Source organism: Bathycoccus prasinos (genome assembly GCF_002220235.1).
Source record: "Bathycoccus prasinos genomic : chromosome_5".
In the NCBI taxonomy this organism is placed as follows: Eukaryota; Viridiplantae; Chlorophyta; class Mamiellophyceae; order Mamiellales; family Bathycoccaceae; genus Bathycoccus; species Bathycoccus prasinos.
Genome location: NC_024004.1, coordinates 993,409 through 1,019,276, shown reverse-complemented (window position 1 = coordinate 1,019,276; position 25,868 = coordinate 993,409). Strand labels below are relative to the sequence as shown.

At 47.5% G+C, this 25,868-nt stretch overlaps 14 protein-coding genes across 14 annotated transcripts; 9 read left to right on the top strand and 5 right to left on the bottom strand.

The window, feature by feature from the left end:
* Positions 1 to 487: 487 nt before the first annotated feature.
* Positions 488 to 2,689, top strand: Bathy05g05210 (dihydropyridine-sensitive l-type calcium channel; the record flags this gene model as incomplete). The annotated part of the gene is made up of 1 exon (XM_007512862.1): positions 488 to 2,689. The coding sequence occupies one exon, from the start codon at positions 488 to 490 to the stop codon at positions 2,687 to 2,689; it is 2,202 nt and encodes a 733-aa protein (XP_007512924.1).
* Positions 2,690 to 3,054: 365 nt separating this feature from the next.
* On the bottom strand, positions 3,055 to 3,882 carry Bathy05g05200 (Proteasome assembly chaperone 2; the record flags this gene model as incomplete). Its single annotated transcript, XM_007512997.1, has 1 exon — positions 3,055 to 3,882. One exon carries the CDS (start codon positions 3,880 to 3,882, stop codon positions 3,055 to 3,057), a length of 828 nt encoding a protein of 275 aa, XP_007513059.1.
* Positions 3,883 to 4,135: 253 nt separating this feature from the next.
* On the top strand, positions 4,136 to 5,521 carry Bathy05g05190 (predicted protein; the record flags this gene model as incomplete). The annotated part of the gene is made up of 1 exon (XM_007512847.1): positions 4,136 to 5,521. One exon carries the CDS (start codon positions 4,136 to 4,138, stop codon positions 5,519 to 5,521), a length of 1,386 nt encoding a protein of 461 aa, XP_007512909.1.
* Positions 5,522 to 5,753: 232 nt separating this feature from the next.
* On the top strand, positions 5,754 to 6,308 carry Bathy05g05180 (unknown protein; the record flags this gene model as incomplete). Its single annotated transcript, XM_007513278.1, has 1 exon — positions 5,754 to 6,308. The coding sequence occupies one exon, from the start codon at positions 5,754 to 5,756 to the stop codon at positions 6,306 to 6,308; it is 555 nt and encodes a 184-aa protein (XP_007513340.1).
* Positions 6,309 to 6,411: 103 nt separating this feature from the next.
* Bathy05g05170 (unknown protein) lies at positions 6,412 to 8,022 on the bottom strand (the record flags this gene model as incomplete). Its single annotated transcript, XM_007513219.1, has 1 exon — positions 6,412 to 8,022. The coding sequence occupies one exon, from the start codon at positions 8,020 to 8,022 to the stop codon at positions 6,412 to 6,414; it is 1,611 nt and encodes a 536-aa protein (XP_007513281.1).
* A 185-nt stretch (positions 8,023 to 8,207) lies between these two features.
* On the top strand, positions 8,208 to 12,638 carry Bathy05g05160 (predicted protein; the record flags this gene model as incomplete). Its single annotated transcript, XM_007513235.1, has 1 exon — positions 8,208 to 12,638. The coding sequence occupies one exon, from the start codon at positions 8,208 to 8,210 to the stop codon at positions 12,636 to 12,638; it is 4,431 nt and encodes a 1,476-aa protein (XP_007513297.1).
* A 71-nt stretch (positions 12,639 to 12,709) lies between these two features.
* Positions 12,710 to 13,801, bottom strand: Bathy05g05150 (thiamin pyrophosphokinase-related protein; the record flags this gene model as incomplete). The annotated part of the gene is made up of 1 exon (XM_007512948.1): positions 12,710 to 13,801. One exon carries the CDS (start codon positions 13,799 to 13,801, stop codon positions 12,710 to 12,712), a length of 1,092 nt encoding a protein of 363 aa, XP_007513010.1.
* A 346-nt stretch (positions 13,802 to 14,147) lies between these two features.
* On the top strand, positions 14,148 to 17,213 carry Bathy05g05140 (predicted protein; the record flags this gene model as incomplete). The annotated part of the gene is made up of 1 exon (XM_007513069.1): positions 14,148 to 17,213. The coding sequence occupies one exon, from the start codon at positions 14,148 to 14,150 to the stop codon at positions 17,211 to 17,213; it is 3,066 nt and encodes a 1,021-aa protein (XP_007513131.1).
* A 160-nt stretch (positions 17,214 to 17,373) lies between these two features.
* Positions 17,374 to 17,895, bottom strand: Bathy05g05130 (predicted protein; the record flags this gene model as incomplete). Its single annotated transcript, XM_007512815.1, has 1 exon — positions 17,374 to 17,895. The coding sequence occupies one exon, from the start codon at positions 17,893 to 17,895 to the stop codon at positions 17,374 to 17,376; it is 522 nt and encodes a 173-aa protein (XP_007512877.1).
* Positions 17,896 to 18,161: 266 nt separating this feature from the next.
* Bathy05g05120 (predicted protein) lies at positions 18,162 to 18,803 on the bottom strand (the record flags this gene model as incomplete). The annotated part of the gene is made up of 1 exon (XM_007513288.1): positions 18,162 to 18,803. One exon carries the CDS (start codon positions 18,801 to 18,803, stop codon positions 18,162 to 18,164), a length of 642 nt encoding a protein of 213 aa, XP_007513350.1.
* Positions 18,804 to 19,145: 342 nt separating this feature from the next.
* On the top strand, positions 19,146 to 20,471 carry Bathy05g05110 (Potassium channel protein; the record flags this gene model as incomplete). The annotated part of the gene is made up of 1 exon (XM_007513297.1): positions 19,146 to 20,471. One exon carries the CDS (start codon positions 19,146 to 19,148, stop codon positions 20,469 to 20,471), a length of 1,326 nt encoding a protein of 441 aa, XP_007513359.1.
* A 51-nt stretch (positions 20,472 to 20,522) lies between these two features.
* On the top strand, positions 20,523 to 22,019 carry Bathy05g05100 (unknown protein; the record flags this gene model as incomplete). Its single annotated transcript, XM_007513184.1, has 1 exon — positions 20,523 to 22,019. One exon carries the CDS (start codon positions 20,523 to 20,525, stop codon positions 22,017 to 22,019), a length of 1,497 nt encoding a protein of 498 aa, XP_007513246.1.
* A 140-nt stretch (positions 22,020 to 22,159) lies between these two features.
* On the top strand, positions 22,160 to 24,523 carry Bathy05g05090 (unknown protein; the record flags this gene model as incomplete). Its single annotated transcript, XM_007513275.1, has 1 exon — positions 22,160 to 24,523. The coding sequence occupies one exon, from the start codon at positions 22,160 to 22,162 to the stop codon at positions 24,521 to 24,523; it is 2,364 nt and encodes a 787-aa protein (XP_007513337.1).
* A 197-nt stretch (positions 24,524 to 24,720) lies between these two features.
* Positions 24,721 to 25,748, top strand: Bathy05g05080 (predicted protein; the record flags this gene model as incomplete). Its single annotated transcript, XM_007513020.1, has 2 exons — positions 24,721 to 25,330; positions 25,591 to 25,748. 2 exons carry the CDS (start codon positions 24,721 to 24,723, stop codon positions 25,746 to 25,748), a joined length of 768 nt encoding a protein of 255 aa, XP_007513082.1.
* Between the last annotated feature and the right edge of the window lie 120 nt (positions 25,749 to 25,868).

Here is a 25,868-nt window from a genome sequence, read left to right as displayed (position 1 = left end):
CCATCCCTAAACCCTAAACCCTAAACCCTAAACCCTAAACCCTAAACCCTAAACCCTAAACCCTAAACCCTAAACCCTAAACCCTAAACCCTAAACCCTAAACCCTAAACCCTAAACCCTAAACCCTAAACCCTAAACCCTAAACCCTAAACCCTAAACCCTAAACCCTAAACCCTAAACCCTAAACCCTAAACCCTAAACCCTAAACCCTAAACCCTAAACCCTAAACCCTAAAAAATTACCCTACACCCGCCTAAAGTTATCACCCGATGAGATTGCAAAAGTACCTCTACCCCGTTAATCATCTCAATCAACGAAAGTCGCCTTCGGCTCCACTCGTAAGTCAAGAAATAGAAACCGATTTTTTTCGTCGTCGTTTTTCCCGAAGTCGCGAGAAGTTCCCGAAGTTACGGACCTTAGTATAGTTTGCGGGTGGGGGGTGTTGGTTGCGGAAGTTTGCGAGAGTTGGGGGAACGCGTGGAAGAAAATGAGACTTTCTCTCGCGCTCGCGCTGTATATCTTCGCAGGCACTGCCTCGGCAGCGACGCAGGCGGATCTCAACGCCGCTCTGGATCACAAGCAGGATGCTTTGGACGAATTCAAGCTGAGCCTCGAGACCGCCGCGGTCGACATCAACACCGGCACGTTCGACAACTCGACGTGCGAGATCTACTCCTCGTGCAGTGCCGAGCTTAGCGAGCCGTTTTGCCACTTTAATTATGGCAACTCCAGAGGCTGCGGGTGCAACGCGGGCAGGACGATCGACACGAGGAACAGCGTCATCAAGACCTCCCCGAACCTTGGCGCGAGCGACTACTCTGTGAAACGCACCGCGTGCGAAGCGAATCACATCAACGCCAACTTGACGAGTCTGTACGACAGCATGATTGAGCTGGGCGACGCGAAATGGCTCTTCTACGGGTCGAAGGACGGGGTCCTGATCAACTTTCCGGGCATCGTCTGGGACGAGGACATCGCTGAGGACACGTGTGGCACCACCTACGATGCCCGCATCCGCCCCTGGCACATGACCGGCGCCACCGGACCCAAGAACGTGGTTCTAATCCTGGACACCTCTGGTAGCATGTCCCAATACAATCGCATCGACATGCTCAAGCAAGCGGCGAAGGCCGTGCTCGACGCGACCACGTTTGCCGATTTTATCGGTATTGTCGAGTTCAACAGCTACGCAAGTACCTATGCCGATCTCACCACCCTGGCCCGTGCCATGCCGGAGTTTAAGGAGATTCTCTCCGGATTTATCGATGGATTCAGCCCCAGCGGAAGCACAAACATGCTTGACGGGTTTAAAAGGGCGTTCAAGCTCGTGGACGACTCGAACGAGAAGAACTATGGCGCGGGATGTCACACAACCTACGTTTTGGTGACGGACGGCGAATGGACAGGAGACGGCAACCCCACGAGTACCATCACGGATAGACAGATCACTCACAGCGACGAACACTTCTTTGTCGTTGGCCTCGGCGATGGTGTGGACGCGCAGGGTCTCAAAGACCTCTCGTGCAAGACGGGCGCCATCTACACCCAAGCGAATGACGGCGACGAGTCGGGTCTGCAGCGCTCGATGATATCCTTCTACAAGTACTACGCCCTCTTCAAGACTCTCAACAAGGTCGAAGGCTACTCGTGGTCTGAGCCGTACGAGTCGATTCCCAGCATCTGGGGGGCGATGACCACGGTTGTTGCTCCAGTGTACGACAAGACCCGTGAGCCGTGGCACATGATGGGAGTCGCCGGGGTGGATGCCACCGTTTGCGACCTGCTCCAGAATAAAGTTCCAGATCCAACCGGTTCCACCAGGACCCAGAGGGGGTGTACCTGCCGAGAGACGTACACGTACCATGGAAAGATGTTATCAGGTTGCACGACCACGGACTGGCCGGTGCCTTGGTGCGCAACCTCGGGCATCTGCGGCTCGTGCAATACGGATAGCGTTGAGGGAGGATGCTGGGACGACTGTGAGCCGGAGGGCAAGGAGGGCGTGTTGCAGGAAGAGCTCCTGGCCCGTTCGACGGGTTGGTGCGAACCCGCCTCGCTCGACGCATGCGCGCTCGAGGCTTTGAGACTGAGCATGGGCGAATATAAACCCGAATCCAAGTGCGGCTCGAGTGAAAGCAAATTCGACTACGCCAGCTGCACAGACGCGAACATTGCAAACTACTCGTGGGCCATCGACGGGCCCCAAGATCCGGACTCCACCACCTACAATCTCAAGTCTGTTCAATCGAGCTTGCAGGGCACATTGTACGACATGAACGCGGACGAGTGCGAGTGCGACGACACCATGCAACCGACGTGCGCATGTGCGGCGATGGAGGAAATAAATAAGAGGAGCAAGACCTGCAGTGGTGGGGACTGCTCCCCTCTCAACATGGGGCTTTTCTTTGGCATTCTCATACCATGCCTGCTTTGCTGTTTTGGCTTTATATGGAAGGTAATTTGTAGGAAGAAGCGGGTGCCGCCACAGGTACAAGTCACGCACCATGTGATACACAGCAACGGGCCTTCGGTGCCGGCTATGCCGGCTTCATACGCTTTTCAGCCTCAACAATGGGCTCCTGCGCAGGCTACAGCACCTCCGCAGAGGTACACTTACCAACCGGCTACAGCATCTCCTCAAGGGCACATTTACCCAGCATCTCCGCAACCGTATTACCCAAAAGTGTAAATGCGCGCAAAAAACGGGTGTCCCTGGGACGAAGGGGCTTGTGCTGCTGCTGCTAAAGGCGGTCAACTCGAGTGTTTTTAATTAGTAGTGAAAGGTGTGACGATGACGATGTCCTCCTTCGTTGTGGTACTCCTAAACGTATCCGTGTGTGTTTAATACGCGCGCGTTTTGTGCGTTCTTTTTTTGTGAGTTGTGACGAGGAAACCTGTTTTGTTCCCGCGTGTCTTTTCAGAGAGACGAAAATGAGGAATTCAACAAAGAATGGCAATCTAAGCGTTCAAAAAATGTATAACAATAAGTGCATGTGTGTGTGTGTGCGTGGTTGTAATAAGTGAGCGTACTGTAGCTAGTTCATTTTTAAGTTTTTATGCAAATACGCTTCGTTTAATCAACGAGCCGTAGACTCTCTTCCAACTCGGCGGCGTCGCCCACCGTAACTCGTTCGTCGGCAATAGCAAATCAGCCGTATTGAATAAGCCTACGTTGTCTATCATTTCTAAAGCACGAGATGCCATTCTATCCGCATCTACGCTGTTATCGCCCTCGGAACACAAAGCGACTAGAAATTGTGTTGTCAGCGTTTGCTTAATGCACTCGTACACGAATGTCCACGGTGGAATGCGTCTATTCTTTAAATCCTCTGGAATTTGTTCAAATTCCAGAGGCCGTATCGGTGCTTTACCATCGACGCTATCACCAATGCTGCTGCTTTCACGTTCACCTTGTGCTTTTGGATAACTTTCGGTGACCACGTTCGGCGTTTGGATCGTTCGCCATATCGTGCCGCCTATTTGGCTATCTTTCTCTCCAACCGTCGATGGTAACGATGCGAGTAAAAGAACCTTCTTAAATCTTTTAATTTTCAACCAACTCGTCACCTCTCGAGCAAATTTACGTTGACACCCTTTTATTACTTCTCCTCTTTGTTGTACGACGACTAAACTCACATCCTCGTTCGCATAAATCTCTAAACTCGATGCAGGCGTCCCTTCGTTATTCTCTGAAAATGGATCTGCGCCGCAAACTGGAAGAACATCAGGGTGATACAAAACGCCGATTGACTTCAGCTTCAGATTGAAAATCAATAAATCAGCCGCGAGTTGTCCGACGTTGCCGTGCGTCACGCAAGGGAAAATAACCGTCGCGTTCTCGAATGAAACTGTCGATGATGATGTTGCGGAAGAGAACTCCATTTAAATATGCACAGTCTGTTTTAGTTTGAATAAGCTCAAGAAACAGAAGAAGTTCGTTTCTTATATCTTATTGTGAAACGTTGAAGGAGGAACAAAAAAGTAGGGGATGCGTCAAAATCGAAGCTCCCTCTCTCGGGAGATACAAAAAACACGCAGCAGGTACTCACTAACAACAACTACATACTATTATCAAACGTATAATAATATAAAACGAGGAAAGAAAGATAAAAGAAAAAGTGAATAACGAGTAATAATGTCGTCGGCTGCGAAGGCGGTTTCGCTCAAGTGTAACGTCTGCGGCCTTCTTTTGAAAAGCGTGGAGGAGTGTCAAACACACGGGGAGATGACCGGTCACGCTGATTTTGCAGAGTCAACGGAAACAATAAAAACGATGAAGTGTCGAGAGTGCGGGAAACGATGCAGAAACCTAGAGGAACAGAAATTGCACGCGAACTTTAACGAAGGTCACAGCGTGTTCGTTCCGTGCGAAGAGAGCGACAACGTGGTACAAACGGCCAAGGAGTTTCGAAAGATGGAGAACGACATGCGCGAAGATGCCGGGTTGCCTCTCAAGAAGAAAAGCTCAAGTAAAGACGACGACGTCATGATCATCGACGATGACGACGACGACGACGACGACGACGAAAAAGTTGAGCCAGAAGTTTCGAAAGAGATGGTTGAAAAGTTAAAGGAGCTGGGATTTGCGCACAATCGATGCGTGCGCGTTTTATTCGCGACGCAGTCGGATTCAGTCGAGCAGTGCGTGCAATGGCTCGCCGAACACCAAGACGACCAAGGAATGGACGAACAACTGCTCGTTTCGAAGAAGAAAGCCGCGGCAGCGGTGAAGAAAAAACTTTCGAAAGAAGAAGCGCGCGTGGCTGCGGAGAAACTTCGCTTAGATGTCGCCGAAAAGAAAAAGAAGGAAGAAGCAGAGTTGGAAAAAGTGCGAGAAAAAGAACGCATACGGTCTGGAAAGGAACTCTTAGAGGCGAAAAAGAAAGAAGAAGCGCTGCAGTTCAAACGAAACGCAGAGCTGCGACGAATAGAAAAACAAGAAGAAGAGAAAGCTCGTGAGAAAATTAGAGTGAAACTCGAGGAAGATAAGAAAGAGAGACGAAGGAAACTCGGTTTGCCGGAAGAGTTGACGCCGGAGGAAATCGAGCGAGAGAAGAAACGAAACGAAGAAAAGGCGCGAAAGGTGAAAGAGGAGGTGGAAAGAAAAGAAAAACAAGGCGTGGGAGTCGTGCGCCCCGTGCAACTCGCGGAGAATTTGCGAAAAAAACTCGTCGACGTGAAGAAGAAGCACAACGATACCGATCCCGCTGGCGTGGAAAGGTGCTACAAAACGCTGTTAGCTTATCTAGGTAACATCGCGAAAAATTTTGAATGCGAACGGAGCGACGAGGCGTACGAAAAATACAGAACACTCAAAGTAAACGGCAAAGCTTTTTCGGAAAGAGTGAAAGCGTTCGATGGCGACGTGTTTTTGAAAACGTGCGGCTTTTGCGAGCAGAAGAACGACGCCGGCGAAGACGTTTTACATTTGCCAAAGGAAAAAATATCGCTCGCGGAACTCCAACAGGCTGGAATAGAAATCGATAACGCCTTGAAGAACCCATTCTTTGGAGTTTTGTAAATACTATACGAAAATAGGATTTAGCGCAAATGTTATTACTTACACATACAACTTGGGGATAGATGGTCGTCGCGCGTGTAATAAACTCGCACTTTTGAAAAATCGAAAAACACTTGAAATAAAAATACACGAACACAAAAGACGTCAAAATATCGCTGCTGCTTCTTGCGTCCTGTGAGCGCGCCGCGACGAACCTACTTGAACGTACCAAAGGAGACGCTGAAGACGCGCGATGGATAATAATGAAGCGCCTGTTATTAAAACAACCGAAGAAGTGAGCATTAAGCCGGTATGTGCGACCGTCAAGGAGAGAAGGATTCTCGTTCCTATCGATATCGCTTCTCACCAGCACTCGAAGATATCAACAGAGTTTGTGTTGAAGCATTTGATCAAGCCGAAGGAAAGCAGTATTCATTTCTTGACGATTATACCGAGGAAGGAAGTGAGCGAGTACTCGAGCACTTTGTCACAGAACGCCTCGCGTTGCAAAGCAACTGAACTCTCTATTGAACGATGGTTCAGGGAGATTTGTGAGAAAAATGAAGTCGCGTTTTCGGTGGAAGCAGTGGAGTTGGCAAAGATGTCGAATAAAACAATATCGTCAATCATTTGCGAACGATGCCTTCGTTTCTCGGGGAAAGTATACACTCTCGTCGCGTTGGCTGCGCACAACAGAAGCGGCATTGCAGAATTCTTTCTCGGAAGTGTTTGCAAATATGTCGTCGCAAACGCGTGCATCCCCGTATGTGTTATCAACACAGCTCCACAAATAAAAGAAACGGCTTGAAGTGCATGTGTGTGTGTGTGCGTGGTTGTAATAAGTAAGCGTACTGTAGCTAGTTTACTAGTGAGACAAAGTTTTGAAGCTACTTACTATTGAGTACACAATTCTAATTACTATCATCTTCCTCGATGCGGAATTCCGGCGCTTTATCGCTACCCGATATGAAATACCACGCAAAGCTCGGCAGTCTTAATACGCTTGGTCTCTCCCGCTTCTTCGCGACGACGACTGCAACTTTCTTCGTTACAGATGTTTTCTCGCTTATCTTTTCTGCTCTCTCAGTACCGCTATGGACTTTATCGTTCCTTGCTAATTCCACGTCTTGACCGATGTTACTACTATCTTGCTCGAGAAGAAATCGTCGTCTCAACTTCTCGTTCTCGCGTCTTATCTCTTCATTCTCAGTCCGCAATTTCTCCACAACCTTCACCGCCGCGTCCTTTTGTCTCTCAGCTTCCTCCATTTTCTTGTGCGACTCTCTATCTCGCATCTCCGCGTTCTTCTTCATGAGACTTGCGAGTTCTAATTCCTCTTTTACCGCTCGCGGAGACATCATTATTTGGTGTTGATGTTCGTGGCGGTGTTCTACATTCCCTCGCGTGTCGTTTGTATCTGGCGCAGAATCCTTTTCCTTTCCCTTCTCTTGCTCTCTCTGGTTATGCATATCTTCCAGTTTAGTTTCCAAGAGCGCATGTTTCGTTTTTAATTCAGTATTTTCTTCTCGAAGACGATTTAATTCAACCTTTGTCGCACTCAAATCGGCAAACATCACCAGCACCTTGTCTTCGGCTTTCTCCAACGCTTCCTTCATGACGCGTATTCGTTCTGTTTCTACATTTGTCATTTCCTCGTTTTCGTTCGCCTTTTCTTCACCGCTATTCGCGTTACTCTTTCTACTCTCTTTCACTAGTTGTAACGCATCCGCGAGCTTTTGTTTGGTTGCGTGTAACTCTGTCAAGGCAAACTTCCCATTCGTCGCCTCTCGTCGCTCTCTTTCAATCGCCACTTCTGCTCTTTGCAATCGCTCCGACAAGTCCTCGCACGCTTCAGCAATCAGTTTTGGACGCTCTATATCTATTTCTTTCCGTACTTGTTCATTCAATCGCTCGTTCTCCTCTTCCAGGGAGGCGAGTTCGCTTATGCTGTCTGCGAGTGCCGAGCGCAGGTCTCGATTCGTTTCCAAAAGAAGCGTCGTGGATGTCTGCGTAGTCGTTTGTGTCCTTTGCGAATGTATTGGATCTGCCGCTATTCGACTCTCGATTTTATCAATTTTGGTCCCCACACTCGCTTGCGACGGTGAAGGTGAAGTAACCGCAGTTGTTGTTGATGTTGTCGTATTTTCTTCTGCCTCGTGAATAAAATGCAACTTTTTTTCAGTGACTTCATCTCGTTCTTCTTCTATCTCTGCTTCGGCTGGTATTGAATCGGTTGACTTTGTCTCATTTAGTGTTGATTTCGGGACCACTTTCTTTGCTGGCGTAGGCGTTGGTGAGAGTATAGGAGATGGAAACGGCGAGTTTGTTATTACTTCGACAGACTTTTGAATTTCGTTTTGACGAGTGAAGTGGTCTTCAATAAATTTCGGTGTTTCTGGTGTGTCCGCCAAAGCCGCGTCATTAGAAGTTTGGCGAGCGGCACTTTGCGGAGTGTTATTGTTGTTGTTGTTGTTGTTGTTCTGATTCGAGTTCTTCTTTTTCTTTTTCTTACCACTCCCCATCGCTGTCGCGTTACGTTACGTTGCGAGCAACTTTGCGAAGGCTTTTTGTTCAGTTTTGTGTGTGTTTGTTCCAAAACAAACAACAAAAAAGTTTGGCTTGATTTTGAATTTTTTGCGACAGCCGGCCAGACAGACACACAAAGTTTTCAAAAATTCAGCGCGCTCTGCAGAGCGCTTTGATAAAGATGGAGACTCAGGGGTCCTTTTTGAACGGCGCGGAGCCTTCTCCCCCTCTTCCTGATGCAACGAAAGAAGCGGAGAAAGAAGAGACGCGAGAAGGAGAAGGAGGAGAAGAAGAGCAGCAACAGCGAGTGGAAGAAGAAGATTTCCCCGGGGAGGAGGAAAAGAAGGAAAGAAGTGAAATGAACAAAGAGGAAGAAGGAGGAGACGAAGAAGCACCGACGACGACGACAACGACAATAGAAACAGACGTGAAGAAGGCGAAGAAAAAGAAGAAAGGGAAGAAAGCAGTCTTCAACCAGGTTTCGCCGTTCGTGCGAAACGTCGTGAACCTTTTGCGGCAAGCCGAATCGACGGAACCGTACTTCACCACGCCGACGTGGAGGAGAACGCCGTTCGAACCGATTCCTTACAAAGCCTTAAAGAAGTACGAACCGGCGCCGGATATGCCAGAACTGGACGCGAAATATATCGAAGAAAAGTTAAATACGTCTTTACCACCCGGGTGGACGGACATTCCGCCGATTCCGAAGGAGTTCCAAGACGTGTTAGACGCGCACCGACAAAATCGTGTTCCACTGTGTCCATCACAAAAGTCATCGGCGAAAGAGGAGACGATTAATGGTACGCACGATTATTGCAACACGAACGGGGCTATCAACGGTACGACCGATGTTGAAAAGCCGCAAACGCTTAGCTTTGAAGAGTTACCGGCGTGGGCGAAGTGGGCGCGACCAGATGTTTCGAATCACGTGCCCTTGAAACTGGGCGAAGATATCGAGATTCGGCATTTATGGGGTATGGACTGTTACACTCGCGCGGCGGTTCTGGCGGCAGTTTCGCAAGCAGAAGGATATCAGGGACCAGAAAATATCAAGAAACGAGAAAAGTTTTTGACGAAAAAGCTCATGCCAAAGGTGCACGCGTTACATGAAGAAGGTTGGGACATGGAGAAAGCTGCGCAAAATCTCGCGGAAGACTCGGAGAGAGAACGGGATGTGGAAACAAAAGGTGCGGCAGAGTGTTTGATTCGTGCAATTAAAGAGATTGACGAAGCCGAAGTGCACACAAAAGACGGGAAGAGATCTGCGAAAGATCCGCAACAAACGGGCGAACAAGCGCAGCAGCTCACAAGCGCTGCTTCAAAATCAGGTCGAACTACCAGGAGCGGGAACAATGAAGTCATTACCACCACAACTACTGCTGCCGATATTAACAACAGCGGTTTCGAAGAAAGTGTATTGCCGGCTGAAGAGGGACCTACCGATGGAATCGATGCGGAGCGAACTCAAACGAACGGTGCGGCGACGGCAATGGACGTCGACGAGAACGTCGACATTGTTTCCGCTAAAAATAGAGCGGAAGTGAAGAACGAAGAAGAAGAAGAAGAAGGAGAAGGAGAAGAGATCGATCCGCGAACTTTGCGGCGGCATTATCGATTGCATCCAAAAGGCGTAGGTGTGGTTTGCATCCGTAAAGAAGGTTTACAACCGGGTATGTTTGTTAATCATTATCTCGGCGAGATGTATTCTCCCTGGCGATGGTACGAACGTTGCGACGCGATGAAGAAGCGCAATCCCAATCAAGAGCTTCCCTCGTTTTTTAATATCACTTTGGAGAGACCGAAAGATGATGTTCGAGGTAAAGATACGGTATTCGTAGAAGCCATGCATGAATGCGAATTTGCTTCTCGAATGTCACATTCTTGTGCGGGGAATTGTCAAACCACGGTAATTTCGCACGAGGGGAAGCTTTCAATAGGAGTTTATACCAACTCCAAGATCGAATGCGGCGAAGAGTTGTGCTGGGATTATTCGTGTGTGACGGAAAGCGAGAAAGAATTTCGAGCGGCTATTTGTTTGTGTTCGAGTCCTAACTGCCGTGGCTCGTTTCTTTCTTACGCGGGGAGTTCCACGTTTACCGCGGTGATGAACGAGAAGCACAACTTTTTGCATCGAAACGCTATGCTCTGTCGAGCGTGCTCGGAACCGCTGACTGATGAAGATTTAGCTCTCCTCTCTGATTATGGCATTCGAGATTCCGCATTGAATACCCTCTCAGGTGAAAGAGCACCAGATTGGCTCGTAAAGTGGGCATCTTTGATTTTGCGATATGTGCAATTGGAGGAGAAATTACTTCCCGAGGCGCTGTGCAATCTGCCCATGCAAAAGGGAGTGAAGTATAATCTAGAAGGGGCAAAGGCTGAAACCTACGGTGTCGTCGCAACGCGATTACAGAATATTGTCGTAACACTCGACAAGATCAAGTACTTCTTGAGACAACCTGAGCAGTCCGATAAACCTTTCATGCGGGAAGCTACTGAGGCGGATATCATCGAACATTTGTGGACAGGTTCAGAATCGATTCTCGTGCGCGCGATTGGCGCACTCTCGAAAGCGTGCGGTATACTGAAGAATGTACCTCGAAGAAAGGGTTCGCGAGACACTAGGGCTGCCGTCGTGGAAACGAGCACTGCTCCTGCGGAAGTATTACCACCGAAAGTTGAGGAGATGGACGCGAATCTTACGTTAACTACGACGGAGGAGCCGATGAAAGAAGAAAAAATCGAAGAAGAAGAGGCACAGAAAGAAGCGAGCCAGGGAGAAAAAATATCAGATGAAATTGTGACGACGACGGCGGCGGGGACGACAACGACGACAACGACGACGGCAACTCTCACAATCGCGACTGTAACAGAAGAAGGAGAAAGAGCGAATGATTTTGCTCCAACTGTAACAGAAGAGATCACGAAGGAACAAAATTCTGGCCCAGTGGATGACTCAACTGCGGACGACCACGCTATTGCTATGGCGTTGTCGGAAGGATACGATCTCCCTCCTTTGAAAAAAATAAATACGAATCAGGCATCCACACTGGCTGCTGTTCCGTCATCAGTTGGACAAGATGAAGTTCCAAACACCATCTCTGCGAAGAAGATAAAGGAGAAGAAAACGACCCGGACTTTTACGGGTAATCCGACACAGGTTCTCGACGACATCATCGCAAAATCGAAAATGACGCCGTCGACGGCGAGCGAAGCCAAACAATGGCTCGCTGAAGTATCGGATTCCATTCGAAACTTGGGTATCGAACACTGCGCGTGCGCAGATCTTCTACTCATGTACGCGCGTACTCAGCGATGGTTCACGCCTGAAAAGTTTGTCGGCTTCATGTCGCCTCCCGTGCAGCTTCGCGAACACGATCCAGGATGTAAACAAACGGCGAGCAAAATTTCTATTCACGTAAAAAATACACTTACGAAAAAGTATCAGCCGCATTACCCGTGGGGTCAAATGTGCTCGTGGTTTAAACAAACAATTTACGACCCGACTGCTTCTCTTTCCGCCGACAGACGAGGTACTCTGTCGTTGCCAGATGTAGAATCTGCGTACAACAACGGCGGCGCCTACGTGAAAACGGATCGAAAACAATTGTTCCGAATTTTGCGAGAAAACGCGTCGAGAAATTGGCCGACAACAATGCAGTGGAGTTTTAAAAACTACGCTAAAATGTATGGCTCACCGTGGTTTGACGACGCTTTGCGAGAAACGCAAGCGGATTTTGCTGCTTTGAAAGAAGGACAGGAGCAGGACATGGGGATGCGCGAGACCAAAGAACAGACGTTTGGATTTTTAGACGAGGTCGAAGGATTGATGTCAACTGGTACGACATCCTCTGTTGGTTTCGCGAGAACATTTAGGAAGAAGAAGCGCGGTAAAACTAGTGCAGGAATAGGGAAGCATAAGAAGGAAACGGCGTCGGTGGCGAAGCCGGGGGCGCAACCGAAACAGCCTGGTCAGAACAACAACAAGAAGAAGAGATCTTTAAACCATTTGTACGCGAAAGGCCCAGATGGGAAAGCGTTTAAATGTGGCACTTGCAGGACTTGCTTGAACCCTAAGCTGAAGAAACGGTGCATAAACACGCCGCTTTTGGAAGATGTGGATGTCGGCGATGTCAAAGTGGAAGATTTAGTACCAGGAGCCGTGGTGTATGGGACGACAATTGACTCTTTGATGACGATGCTGTGTTCAAAATGCCAAAGCGGCGATGACGAAGAGAAAATGCTCATCTGTGATGGTTGCGACGGGAGTTTGCACACGTATTGCGTCGGATTAGATGAAATTCCCTCGTGTGAGCATTGGTTTTGCGATGCTTGCGCCGGAGGCCCGAAAGAAAAGGCGTTCTATGAACGCAAGCGCACCGCGATATTACAGACGAAAGGACTTTTACCTATTCCAAAGAAGGTGGCTGCGGTAACGACAACGACGATAGCACCACCAACAACTGCAGAACCAGCAGCAGCGACACCACTACCACCACCGACAACAACATTGGTAACGCCAATTCTTCCTCTTTGTACCGCCACTTCTGCCGATGCTAGTGTTGGTTTCACTACCGCCTCCGAAGAACCTAAACGCGAGAATGTCGAATAATAGTACTTATTAGGATTGATTTACAAAATATAATAGGAAAAGCATAAGCGCGCATCACAAAAGCACTCACGTCATCGACGCAACGCTTTAACTAACTCTGGGAACCCGGGCATGTCGCACGTTACTATTCCTTTCCGAATCGCGAAATCAATAATGACGAGAACACAGTTCGGTTTGAATCGCCCTGGTTCAAACGCGATGATTTCGCACACTCGCTCAAGCGGAAGTAATTCAAACGACTCGACCTCACCATCAACGGGCTTCGGAACGAATGATTCGCCTAGTTCCAAATCGTAACAGAATAATACGTCCCTTTTCACGCACTCTTTGTAAAACATGCGATACGAGACGCACGAAACCGATTTGACATTTTCCTCCGAGTATTTTTCGGGAACCCCAGCTTCTTCAGCGAGCTCTTTTACCGCGCATATTGTCGGAGCCATCCCGGCGGGTAACCCACCCGCACTCAAATGATCAAGCATGCCAGGGAACGTCTGTTTATCTTTTGACCTCGTCCCGACCCAAAGCAATACTTTTGATTCACTATTACCACTACTATTACTATTGACGTACCCATTTACATGTACGCCGAACGCTTTTATACCTAATAACGATGCCGAGGCACGCTCGACGTTCATGCACACATCACCTTCATCCGAAACGACTGGGAACATTTCACTCCTCCAGCCAGGAATCAAAGAAAGTTCTCTCATCTTTTCAAATACTTCAGCAACTACGCGTGTCTTTTCCTCAGAGCTTGCGTATCTATTCTCACTATCGAAGCAAACAACGCCCTTCTCACTTTTGCTAAATAAAGCGTATCCGTCCGCTGCTTCCAATTTGCCGTGTTTTACAAGCGCCTCTGCAAAGTCGGGTCGCACGTGACCGACGTGCGAACCGCTCACTAGTAAATCAATAAACTTGTTCGAAGATAAATCCTCTTCCGTCACATCGTTGCATGATTCCACAGCCTCTCTCAATCCACGCACTAGAGCTGCTGCGCTTTTATCATTCTTCCATGACGGGGATGGAAGACTTTCCGCTGACGGAGAAAATGCCATCGTCCTATCTCTCCTCACTCGATTTCTTTCTTTCCCAGCGAAAGATAACCGTGATACTCTATTCGCAAATAATGTGCGCGGTAGAGATGCGAGTCTGCTCATAAATACAATAGACAGAGATACGCGTTTTTGAGAAGCTGAATTTTTGGAGCATGAGCAGGAGGCGAGGCAACATTTTAATAAGAAGACAAAAACGACGTGACCTGCACCCACAAAAATTCAACGCATTCAACAGCGAACAGCGAGAAAAGGTAGTGGAGAGCAAAACTCCGGGTTGTTATCATTATCGAAGGGAAAAAGAAGAAGAAGAAGAAGTGAGTGTGAAACAGAGCCATAACGCGCCAGATACAACATCATGTTTGCGATTACTCCCACGTGAGAGAGAGAAGGAAAGAAAGAGAAGAAAAGAAAGAGAATCGTCACCGAGAGAATCGACTGAACAACAAAAATGATGCGCCAACAATTTCTGACGCGTCGATGGGGCGCACTTCTTCTCTTCCTCCTCTCATTTTTGATTTTCAACGATGAGGAATCAGTCTTTGTTCAATACGTGCTCGCAAAAGAGGCAAGTGAACCCGGGGTCTCTTCTGCTGACAACGCCGCGAGGAAAGCTGGAGAAATTGGCACCACAGAAGTAGGAGCGCCTCCCGTGTTGGCAACTATTCTTAAAGACGCCACCGCGGAGGAATCAAACAAACAAAAGGAAAAGGAATACGCCGAGCGACGGTCGAAGGTGTACTCGCGCGTAGAATTTGCCTCGTTCGTACTGCAAAAGTCACCGTTAGAAGATGAATTCTGCGTTTACGACGTCCAGAAGGAAGGCGACGAAGGCGACGACGAAGACGAAAAGATTGGTCCCGTGCCGCTGTTGAAAAAGAGGGAGAAGACAGAGCGCGAAGTCTTGCCCTCATTGAAGGCGTACAAAACATCCGTGCAAGAACAACTTCAGCAAAAACGAGCGTTGGAGAAGAAGGCTAAAAAAGCAACGAAAAGTGGCGAGAATATTAGCAGCGGCGGCGAACAACAACCAGTGGTGGTGGTCGCGAGCAACGGCGAGAAAGACCTGAACTCGTCTACACCTGGAGAGGAAGCAGATGAATCCACCAAATCCGGAATTTCCGTTTCGGATGATGCCACTCTCGCGGAGGAACAGTCTGCATCATCAGCGTCGTCGTCGTCGTCGTCGTCGTCATTATCATCTACCACTGCATCGTCGGAGAAAAAAGCTTCTGATGGAGATGAAAAGGGTGCGAACGAGAAAACGGACATCGAGAAGACTGAAAAAGCACAAGTCGCGAACAAGGAGACGGCGTCGAGTGCAAAGACTTCCGAAAATAAAGGAGACAGAGAAACGGAGACAAATAGAAACGAAGAGCACGCAGGGAATGACGGCATCGAAAAAGCGGCCGATGAGACTGAGCATACAAAGAGCGCGGCGGAAAAATCCGAGGAATCTGAAACATCCGCATTAGATGTGAACGCGGCGGCTTCGTCGTCTGAGAGCAGCACAAAAGTAGAAGCGGAGATTGATAAGAGCAGTGCTGACGAGCATAATAACGTTGCAGATTCGAAGGAGAACAACCATCTTGACAGCGAAGACAGCAAAGCAAGCGATGCAAATGATGAAGACGACGATGATGATGATGATGATGACATGGCCAATAAAATTATACATCCTCAATCCGTCACCAAAGAAGACCGAGAAAAGTATAATTTAGCCTCGGTCCGAAATGGAGCAAAAGTTATCTCGAGTAACGAGGAGTCGAAGCACGCTTCTGCGATGCTTTCAGAAGATATGGACTCGTATTACATATCTCCGTGCAACGCAGAAAGCAAATGGGTAACTGTCGAACTCTCCGAAGAAGCAACTTTGACACAAGTTATCGTCGCCGACTACGAATTTCACTCTTCCGGCATGCACGACTTTGAAATTTGGGGTACGGACGGTCATCACAGCGATAAGGACGGTTGGAAAAAGCTCGCTACTTGTGAAGCCTCGCGGTCGAGAGAGCCGCAAAAGTTTTCCATTCCCGCGAACGAATGGGTGCGATACGTACAGCTTCGCTTCTTGACGCATTTTGGATCTCATCACTTTTGTACGGTTTCTCTTTTTCGCGTTCACGGTAAAGATGCCAAAGAGACGCTTCGGGAAGAAATGGAGAGGTTACAAGAAGAGGTTGAGGAAGTAGAGCAATTGTTTCGCGAAACGGACGAGACTGAGGAAGCAGAAGCATCGGCATCTTTCGAGGAAGGAGAGAATAGCAACAACGATGCGTTGGACGGTTCTGCCTTGTCTGATGTTGACGACGCCGATGTTGTGGGAATTACTCGCGACGAGAACCTCGACGGCGACGGGAATAACGAGAATGCAACTGATAATGGTGGGAATAAGCCTTCGAGTACTACCGATGTGTCAGCTCGGGAAAGCGAAGAAGATTTGAAAACAAAGAAGAATTCGAAAGGTAGTAGTGATGGTAGTGGTAGTACAAGTAAAACTGATTCACCCGGCGGCGAGTCGGTCGCTGCTGCCACCAACAATGTGAAAAAAAATGAAGTGAACGAGGAGGAAGTGAACGCGGCGATGCAAGATACATTGCCCTCAAAGGATGAGCAGGCGGCAACAGCCAATAAGTCTTCGCGCGACACGAGAGAGAATAGTGGCACATCCACCCCTTCTTCTAGCGCTGCTACTACCACTACTTCTGCGAACGCAACGCTTGCTACGGAAGTTCCCGAGGCTGACGCGACGAGTGAAGAAAATTCCAACGCCTCATCTGCTGGCCAGATGAAACCGCCGCCATCATCGTCGTCCCTCAGCAATAAGACGAAATCGAACGAGAGCGGCGCTTCTGCTTCTTCATCTGAAGGTGCTTCGACGCCGGCGGCAGCGGCGGCGGCAGCAGCGGCCGCAGCGGCTTCGCAACCCGGAGGAGGCGGTAAAGGTTCCGAAAACGTTTTCCGTAAACTCGCGCAGAAAGTGAAAGATTTGGAATTGAACCAATCTGTGCTTGACCGTTACATCGAAAGCTTGAACGAGCGATACGCTGGTGCGTTGGACGATTTAAATAAAGAAATCGATGAGATTGCTGCGGTGGTGACAAACTCTTCGAACGCGTTGAATGAAGCCGCGAGAAGGATGGAAAAATCTGCGTCGAAGTGCGACAAAGAAACGGAGAGGCAAGCGGATAGATTCACAAAGTCCGAGCACGCCTTGATGGGTGCGCTGAAGGAGTTTGAAAACAGTCGCGCGCAGGCACGCAGACGAGAGAATGTTATTCTTTCGTTCATGTTTGTCATCTTGACTGGTATGGCTTGGAATGCAGCGGGTCTGGGAGGGATTAGTAGTACTCTTAAAAAGAAAGCGTCATCGCGCGATGCGCAAGAGGAGGAAGGAGCAGAGGAGATGGCGCACGAACCGCCACAACAACAAGAACACAACGCGTTTCGGAGAGTGCATCTCAGCTCTCCAGATTTCGCGACGCACGCTTTCAGGGAGAATCTTTTCTTCGAATAGTAAGAAACACTTTGAATAGAAGAGAAGAAGAATAAGATGTAGTTTCATATACTCGGTTACAGTACTGTTCATTTTATTTTTACGAACGATACACTGACAATTGCGCGCGCAGCGACTAGAAAAATCAGAATCCTTTTGAGGAACTTCTTACCTCTCTCAATCACGTCGTCATCATCACCGCCTCGTCTGTACTGTTTGTTGCTATTTTTTCTAATCTTTCCTTTATTAATCTCTTCGCTTTCGGCCGCGCAACGTCCAAGGCTGTTTCGCCGTCCAAGTCTTTCCACTCTAACTCTATGCCTTTTTGGTAGAGTAAGAATTCTACGCACGAGACGGCGTCTTGACAGGCGGCGTAGTGCAAAGGAGTATCTCCATCTTTACACGGCGCGTTGATGTAAGCAACTCTGTTCTCTTCGCCGACTAGCTCGACGAGTTTTCTCGCAAACTCTGCTCTGTCCGAGAAGCACGCTTGGTGTAAAGGACTCCAACCGTTTTTGTTACGTTCGCTGATGGCGTCGGGATTCTCTCGTAAAACCAAATCGAATTCCTCTTCGTCGCCGTCTTCGATGGATCCGAAAATTGGCGTTTGCGACGATATCTTCACTGCGGACGAACTGTTACTGCTGCCGCTGCTCTTTTTCTTCTTCTTCTTACCAGCCGCGGAGGACTTTTGGAATCCCATCTTATGTTTTTCGTAGAGCAGAGGAAAAGAGAGTGAGGTTTGATAGAAGAAGAAGGAGAAGAAGAAGAAGAAGAAGAAAAGGTCACAAAAGGTTGTTGTTTTGTTAAACTCTCAAGTTCCTATTCTCTATTACTAAACGCTAATAATAATCTACGAAGACGACGACGACGACGACGACGACGACGCTACCAGTTACACACCCGCGCGCGTAAAGGAGTCAGTCGTCGGACTCATCTCTGTTAATAAAGTACCAACTAACGTCTATGCTACAAAGTCAAATCTCTTCGGCGCCGACGACCAAAAACGACCAAAGAAGAAGAGCAGCACATAAGAATAAACGGTCCCAACAACACGTTCGTCAGTTGTACGCTACACACGCTGGAGAGACACACCCACGGAATGACCGCTATTTGGCCAAACTCAAAGGTGTTACCGTGAGGAAACGCTAAAAATCTTCCCAATGGCCAGACTAAAACTCTCGGCACCTCGAAGAGAGGCACACCGAAGAAATTCTTTATGAAGGCTGAGGAGATGAGAAACTTTAACCACGAGAGATAGTGTCCAAAGCTCATTAGTTTTCGCATCAACGGCGTTCGTTTGGTCAGCAACTCTTTCTCTTTCTTCCTCAGCTCCTCTTTTCGTTTCTCGTCTGCTTCTCTTCCGATCGTGTTGTTTAAAGTTTTTATTCTTCTCTGTAACGACCAAATTTCGCCCGTTTTCTCGTGGAAAACAAATTTCAGAGCGTCGATGAGAAGAAACACGAGCGCAATGCACAGTTGAGGAGGCAAAGGAAAGTTATTATTACTCTTTTGTTGTTGTTGTTGTTGTTGTTGTTGTGATAATTGTTGTTGTTGTGATAACGACGATACGTAGGAGTAGAAGAGAGAGGGGAGAATACGGAAAAACATGATGTTTGTATGTTTTGTGGCGTGTGCATCAATCAAACAAAACTGGGGGAAATTTGTTCTGCTCTCTTCGTTTTCCTCGTTTTGTCACCACCCTAAACACCAAAGTAAAAAAAAAAGAGACCGCGGCCAATTTCTTTAATCATCTCCGCAAAAATAAGGAGCAACACACGCACTTCATTCACTCCTACAAAAGCAGACAGAGTGAATAAAAGAATCGTCGTCGTCGTTCTTACGTCGTCGATCGAGCGAGTGTGTATATAATTAAGCATAAATAAAGAATCGTCGTATTCGTAAAATCGTCTCGTAAACACAAAATTCGTGAAGGACAAAAAGAACGCGAGGATGGCTGAAAAGAAATCTATAACCCAAGGCGCGTCCACGTACGGGACCGTGAGCAAGAGTAACTCGAACGACAACTCGTTCGAAGAGGACGATGCGTACGATCCGTACGCCATGCGTTCATCAGGGATTGGTCGTGGTTCGAACAACGGCTCGCCGTCCACGAAGTATGGTGGTGACGCGCACGACGATTCCACCAACAAAACGTTTCCTTTTCGGAGGAGAAGGCTGGTGGACAATTTGTCTAAGTGGAGATTAAACGCGAAGAATAAACGGAGCGAGAGAAGTGCGTTAGCAAACTTCGTCATCGATTGGACCTTGCCTATTTTTGCCTGCTACATTGGCATATCGGTGGTTATTCTGATGACGGATCCGAACGAACCGGCGTTTAGTGGTTCCTTCGTGAAAGCGTTTTACTTCGTCGCTGTAACCATCATGGCCATCGGGTACGGCGATTATTACCCAGTCTCCGACGGCGGTAAAATATACATCATGGTTTTGATATTTACGGGAATTGTAATCGTTGCTTCTGTATTTGATCGTTTGACGATGTGGTTTCTTGTCAAGGCGAAAGATGTTCGAGGGAAACTCGAAGAAAAGCGTAGCCGCGAAATTGAAGAGGACTTGGTCACCTTGCGAGAAGCCATCGTCTCGTCGCATAAAATGAAAGGTACGGAAGAGTACGAACCAAACTTGTTGCAAAAAGGCAGCCACGAAAAGTCAACGCAAAAAGTGACCGAGGATATCCAAAGCATGAGAAAAAATTCTGTGTGGTACGCCGTAGGAATGCTTCTCGCGGTGGTGATTTCCGGAGCAGCGATTTTCCACGCCATCGAAGGACACACGTATCTCGATTGTATTTATTGGGCTGTTGTCACCACAACAACTGTTGGTTACGGGGATATCTATCCCGTCACCGACCCCGGTAGACTTTTTACGTGTGCATATGGCTTGTGCTCGATAGGTTTGGTGACGTACTCGTTATCGTTGATTGCGAAGAACACGTTGTACCAATCGTTGGAGGATGAGTCCGCCGTGGAATCTTTTCAGCTCACTGCGCAAACGCTGATTGATATCGGTGGAAAGAAAGGGTACGCGAGCGAATTCGATTTCCTCGTCGCCATGTTATTAGCGAGCGGTAAAGTAGATTCAGAGGATGTAGAAGAAATTAGGAGAAAGTTTATGCGTTTGGATATCAACGGCGATAAACAGTTGGATTATAGAGATTTGTTAGGCGGCGACCTATCTTCTCAAGGTGGAGCGACGACGCTCAGTCGTGCGGCGCCGCGTCCAGGAACGCCTGAAAGAAAGCTCATTCCAAAAGAATGAAGAAAATGAAGGAGAAATAGTGTCTGTTCGCGTTGAATAATGATATCGAAAATGCCTATCTGTACATGTACGATTAACAAAATATATAAGTTTCGATTCATACCCTCTCCTTGTTGTTGTGATTTGTCTGTCCCCCTCGCGCGTTTTCCTCACTCATTCGCGCTCTCATCTTTACTAAAAATTACTCGCGTATTTTTGTTTAGAATGAGCGGCGGAGCGACTACAACGACCACGAGTCGTTCACGAACGCTCGTAAATGACCTGCCAGGGACCATACGGAAAGGCACACTCTGCGTCGATCGCGCTCGTCAATCCTCGCTTGTTCTCGCGGGAACAGAGTGCGGCCACGTTTTCATCACCGACTTGCGTTTGTCAACTGTCTCCCGAAACAAAGACATTGAAGGAAAAGAAAAACAACAACAACAACAACAACAACAACAAAAGTGGAGATTCAAAGGCGAGGAGATTGGAGCGTGTTTGTTCGATGCAATAGATCCGGAAAGATACGTTTATTTTGCCCGTAACGCGGTGCTCGAAATGCACGACAGACGTAAAACTACTTCCTCCTCCTCCTCGAACGACGACGACGTACAACAAACAAAGTCAAAAATATTTTCGAGAACTTTTTCAGACGATGTTAGTGCGTTAGCGCTTGATGCAAAGTGTCACAGGATGGCCGTAGCTGACGACAGTGGTGATGTAAACGTAGTGAGTTTAGCGATGAGAGAAGATGGAGGAGAAGAATTCCCACTCATGCAAACGTTTAAGAACGCGCACGGCGACGCCTCGAGCGGGTGCGCCACGGCTGTGAGCTTTCGAGCGCACAAACCTGAGGAGATCATCTCTGCTGGATACGACTGTACGGTGAAAAAATGGGAGATTAATCGCAAGAACAAAGAGCTAAACGTGTGGAAAATAAAAGAGGTGCAATCGGCACGAAAAGGAAACGAAGCGTTCGTTGAATCGACGTCTACGGCGTTCAATCCGCCGTTCATAAACTCCATGAAATGTTGGGAGGAGGATACGTTCGTTGGTAGTAATAGTATTAATAGTAGTAGCAGTAACAGCAATATTAGCATTGGTAGCATGAAACGTTTGTGCGTTGTGGCAAGAGGTGATGGTATTGTCTCGGTATTAGATTTAGATGGTAAAACAGGTTCCTCAAAGAAGAATACGTCCAACGGCAAAAAGAAGAGCGGCGGCAGCGCCATGCCTTTACAGAATTTCTCCGCCATACACTTAGGCGAGGCGATGAAAGAGGATGGTTCTCGATTCGGTCACACCCACGCGTGTTCTTACGCGCAATTTTTGCCTAGACACGAGGGATCGAAAATCATCTCTGGAGGTTTGGATGGAAAAATAGTCATCTGGGATTGGACGCTCGAACGCGAAGAGAGTGCCAACAAAGTGCTCGAAACAGGAGGCGTTCTGGAAACAATCGAGCACGGTTTGAAGGTGTCTGCGATAGCCACGGGTGATTTCGTCGACGACTCCGTTGTAGTTATTGCCGACGTCTCAAAGTCTATATCCGCGTATACGTTAGAATAAATAATAGTACCGTGCATAGAATCAGTTGAAAAAAGAGCCTCTGCATCACAGTATGTACTCGTGTAGCCGCCATAAAAAAAAATTATCGCATCGAAAAGAAAAGATGATGGAGGCGTAGCCCTTTAAGAAAACGAAACAGAATGCCACTCGGTCTTCACGCCGAGCGGGCCTCGCGCAAACTCAAAGGAAACGTATCACTATTATCAGCATCATCATCATCATTCCAACGTCGCGAAGCCTTAAACTCAGTCGCAATCTTGGCGGACGAATTGAGGAAGACGGCTAACTACCACGAATTTATTGACTCGACTTTCCTTATGAACAACGACAAAGACTGCTCTAAAGAGGTGGCGGAATGGTTATTGAAAAGCAGCGACGAGGATGATGATAATTTGACGTTCGAGAGATTCGCTCGCACCTTGATTCGCGTGTATTGGCATCTCCCGCAAAACTTTGCTTCGAGACACAAAAAATCCATCCTCCTCGGTTTCAGTCGGTATTTCAATATCGACACCAAAAACAATAATCAAAAAAGCTCATCATCATTATTGTCACCACAAGCGGTCTCTGTTTCAAACGTACTCTGCGAAGAGACGCGAGCGTATCTCGATGCATTTCTAGAGAAACTTGAGGATGTGAGCGCTGATGCAGCATTGGAGTACGTGCCTGCGGTTTCCATGCTTTTGTCCTTGTACGCCAGAACAGAACGCCGCCAGCGAAAGAAAGATGACGACACTACTACTAAAAATAGAGTAGTACCAGTATTCAACGCTGCACTCGATGATAACGCACATTTGATGATACGACTATGCAAATGGATTCTTGATACAGTCATGAAAGATATTAAGAATGGGAGAAACGTGTCAAATGTTGCCGCGTGTACAGACGTCGCCACGTTGACGCAAAGACTATTGAGAGATTTTTGTCAATGCGAAGGTGCTGAAAAAGAAAAGAGGAACGCTAACAACAGAGCGATTATAAAAGAACGAATCGTATTGAATACACTTTTTGATGCGTTGGAATTCAATATTTTTGGCGGAACTTCTATTGGAACCGCGCTAGCGGCACATCTCTTGGATAAAATAAGCGATGACGATACGGGTGAGGAGACTACGACGAGTGAGCAGCAAATCGCGGCGGCGTTTGGATTCTCTAGTACTAAATACGGAGACACAGCACATGTTGGCAATGTGAGCATGTCGTTACAGTTTTGTAATCACGTGGAAAAGCAATCGAATCTAGCACTCGCGCACTTTCTTAGAGGATTTGTCGTCGCTCTTGCTCCAGAAGTGTTATCGTCATCGACTTCTCGTCTCGCTAGGGATGTTTTCTTTCCATTGGTGCTAACTATTTTAGAGCGCTGTGAAGATCCACACGCGATATTTCACGCAATAAATGCAATCACGACGTTATTGCAGAGACTTATTGACGCTGAAATTTCTCGAGACGACTCTTTTTTTGCTTTGCTACGTCGCGTTTCGCAGGCTCTCCTTTCACGATGGGACGACATTAATACAACTGCTTCGACTACGAAAGAGATTGCGTGTGCGTTTGATGCTCTGTGCGATTGTGCTTTCGGGACTGACAAGAAAAAGTTTGACCCAAGCGGCATGCGTTGGGGTCTGGAAACCTTTCAGAGCATATTAAATCTTACTTTTAATGCGAATGGTGGCGCCAGGAAATCACGGTTCAAACCACTCTCCGCGCTCGCAAAACGGCTCGGATCGCGCGCCATAATGGGAATGCGAACGACAATACTTTCAGATGTTTTGGATGTCATGTCAAACGATGATTCGCTCGGCCCATCCGCATCCTGGCTTCTCATTGAGCTTTCAAAGTCATACCGCGTCGAAGAAAGATCATTTTCCATCAGCTGGAAAAGATGGTGGACTGACGCTTTGTTTCCGTTTTTTATTCAGCCTGATGGTAAGAAAAGGAGAAGCGTTGCAACGCACGCTCTCTCGATCGCTTTTCAAGAGGAGTACGGTGGAGATTCTTCTTTTGCCGCGGAGCTCGCTCGAGAAGTTTTGAGTTTCGGCGACGGAAGCAAAAGTTTCAGTTCTCATCTCAGAGCGGGCGCAATCGTCACCATCATGAGAGCAGCTCGAAACGCACAACTTTGCGACCCAAAACTTTTTGGTCGCATTCGCAGCAAAGTTGTTAAAAGCTTGAATAACAAGAGAGAACGCAAAAAGGAACGAAAAGAAACATTATCCAAGGGCGAAACGCTGCACCCAGAAACAAATAATGCACGCAGTTACGATGACGAAGAAGCTGATGGATCGTTTTTTGACGTATCTCACTCGATGATTGAAACCGCAGCGTTGAGTTCGTGCGAAATTTCGCGCACGGATGCAATGGAACTATTGTGTTGGGAAGGGAAGGGAAGTTCTCAAACACTCCCAGGCGCTCAGGAGTTGGCACTTTTGAAGCGAATATTACCGCATCATCTGCGCGGGTACGTTTTGAATCTGATTTTCTATATTTTCAGTACAGCGCGGTGACGAAGATTTTTTTCGTTAAGTCGGCTGATTGACGAAGTCTTTTGACGGCGTCTTCCCTGAGGCTTCTTAACCTCCTACTCATTCTGAGCGCTTTTCTCCACCGTGTGAACATTCGATGTCGCCTCACTCTTTATTTTTTATTAACACATTCATACTTTCTTTCAACGTACAATACAAACAGGGAAAGTTCAGCACAGATGAATTCGTTGCGATCCGCAATCTCGCGATTATTCGATAGAATTCATTTCGGTTTGCTCAGAAAGAAATACATTGACGACGAGCATAGGATCGCATCTGAGGACTTCATTAAATGGCTTTTGAAAAAAAGCGTCCTTAACTTGTATCCTGCTGCCCCGTACGAGCGCAAGGCGACCGCAATTGAAATTTTATCGTGCGCACGAAACGTGACATCTTCACCACAAGGAGAAGGAATCGATAACGGTTATGCGAGAATACTTTCTGAGGAGCTCTTGCAAAGTGAAGCTGCCACCCGTGTGTTATTGAATGCATCACTGGATTCTTGGGACAGACTAAGAAAATCTGCTTTTGATATGCTCAGTGCTCTTCCTTCCCCGTTGCCTGGTGTTGAAACTGGTGCTGAATTGCGTAAGCACTTGACTTGGGCAAAATCAATGATTCTATCTCCAATGATAAAAGAATCAGACGCAGCAGCTTTGCAAGTGCGGTTATGGATTAAGAAATACGTATTTGAATTAAAGTGGAGTTTTACGCTTGTTCCAGAAGTCTCAGTATCAGTTCCAGAGAAATTGACTGACGCGCAATCGCCTCCTGTCTTTTCTTTACTCGGTGAGTTTTAGGGAGGTGTTTGGAAAGAAGCTCTTCTTTTCAGCTCGTATTTTTTTTTGTAAATGAGTTGTTCAGTGATGTCGACTACATTGCTAGTACTGTATGAGTGCACTACCAATTTAGTGTGCTGTGAAACTTTGCACGTCAGCCTGAGAACTATCATTTCTTTCTTTTTATTACTACGAGCGACATACGGACGCATCCGTCCTCTATCAATATTATATACGTATTGACCTTATCCTTTGTTCTTTTTTTCACAGATATTTTGAACGACTTCATAGAAGCTCAAGTTCAACTGGCAAGCATTGATGTGTTGGCCGCCTGTAAAAAGTCCTTAGCTCACGGACCTTTACTCCTCGCAAGGTACGATTGTTTTTTTTCGACAACGCAAAATTCTCTCGGAGAAGACACGATGTAACATTTGCAAGGAAATCTTGAACGGCAATGAAGAGTCATAGCTCCCTCTCCTGTACTCATTTTGATGAGAAAAGCTGGCTGAATCGAACCATAATATACCCTGGCCAGGACTGAGTCGTTC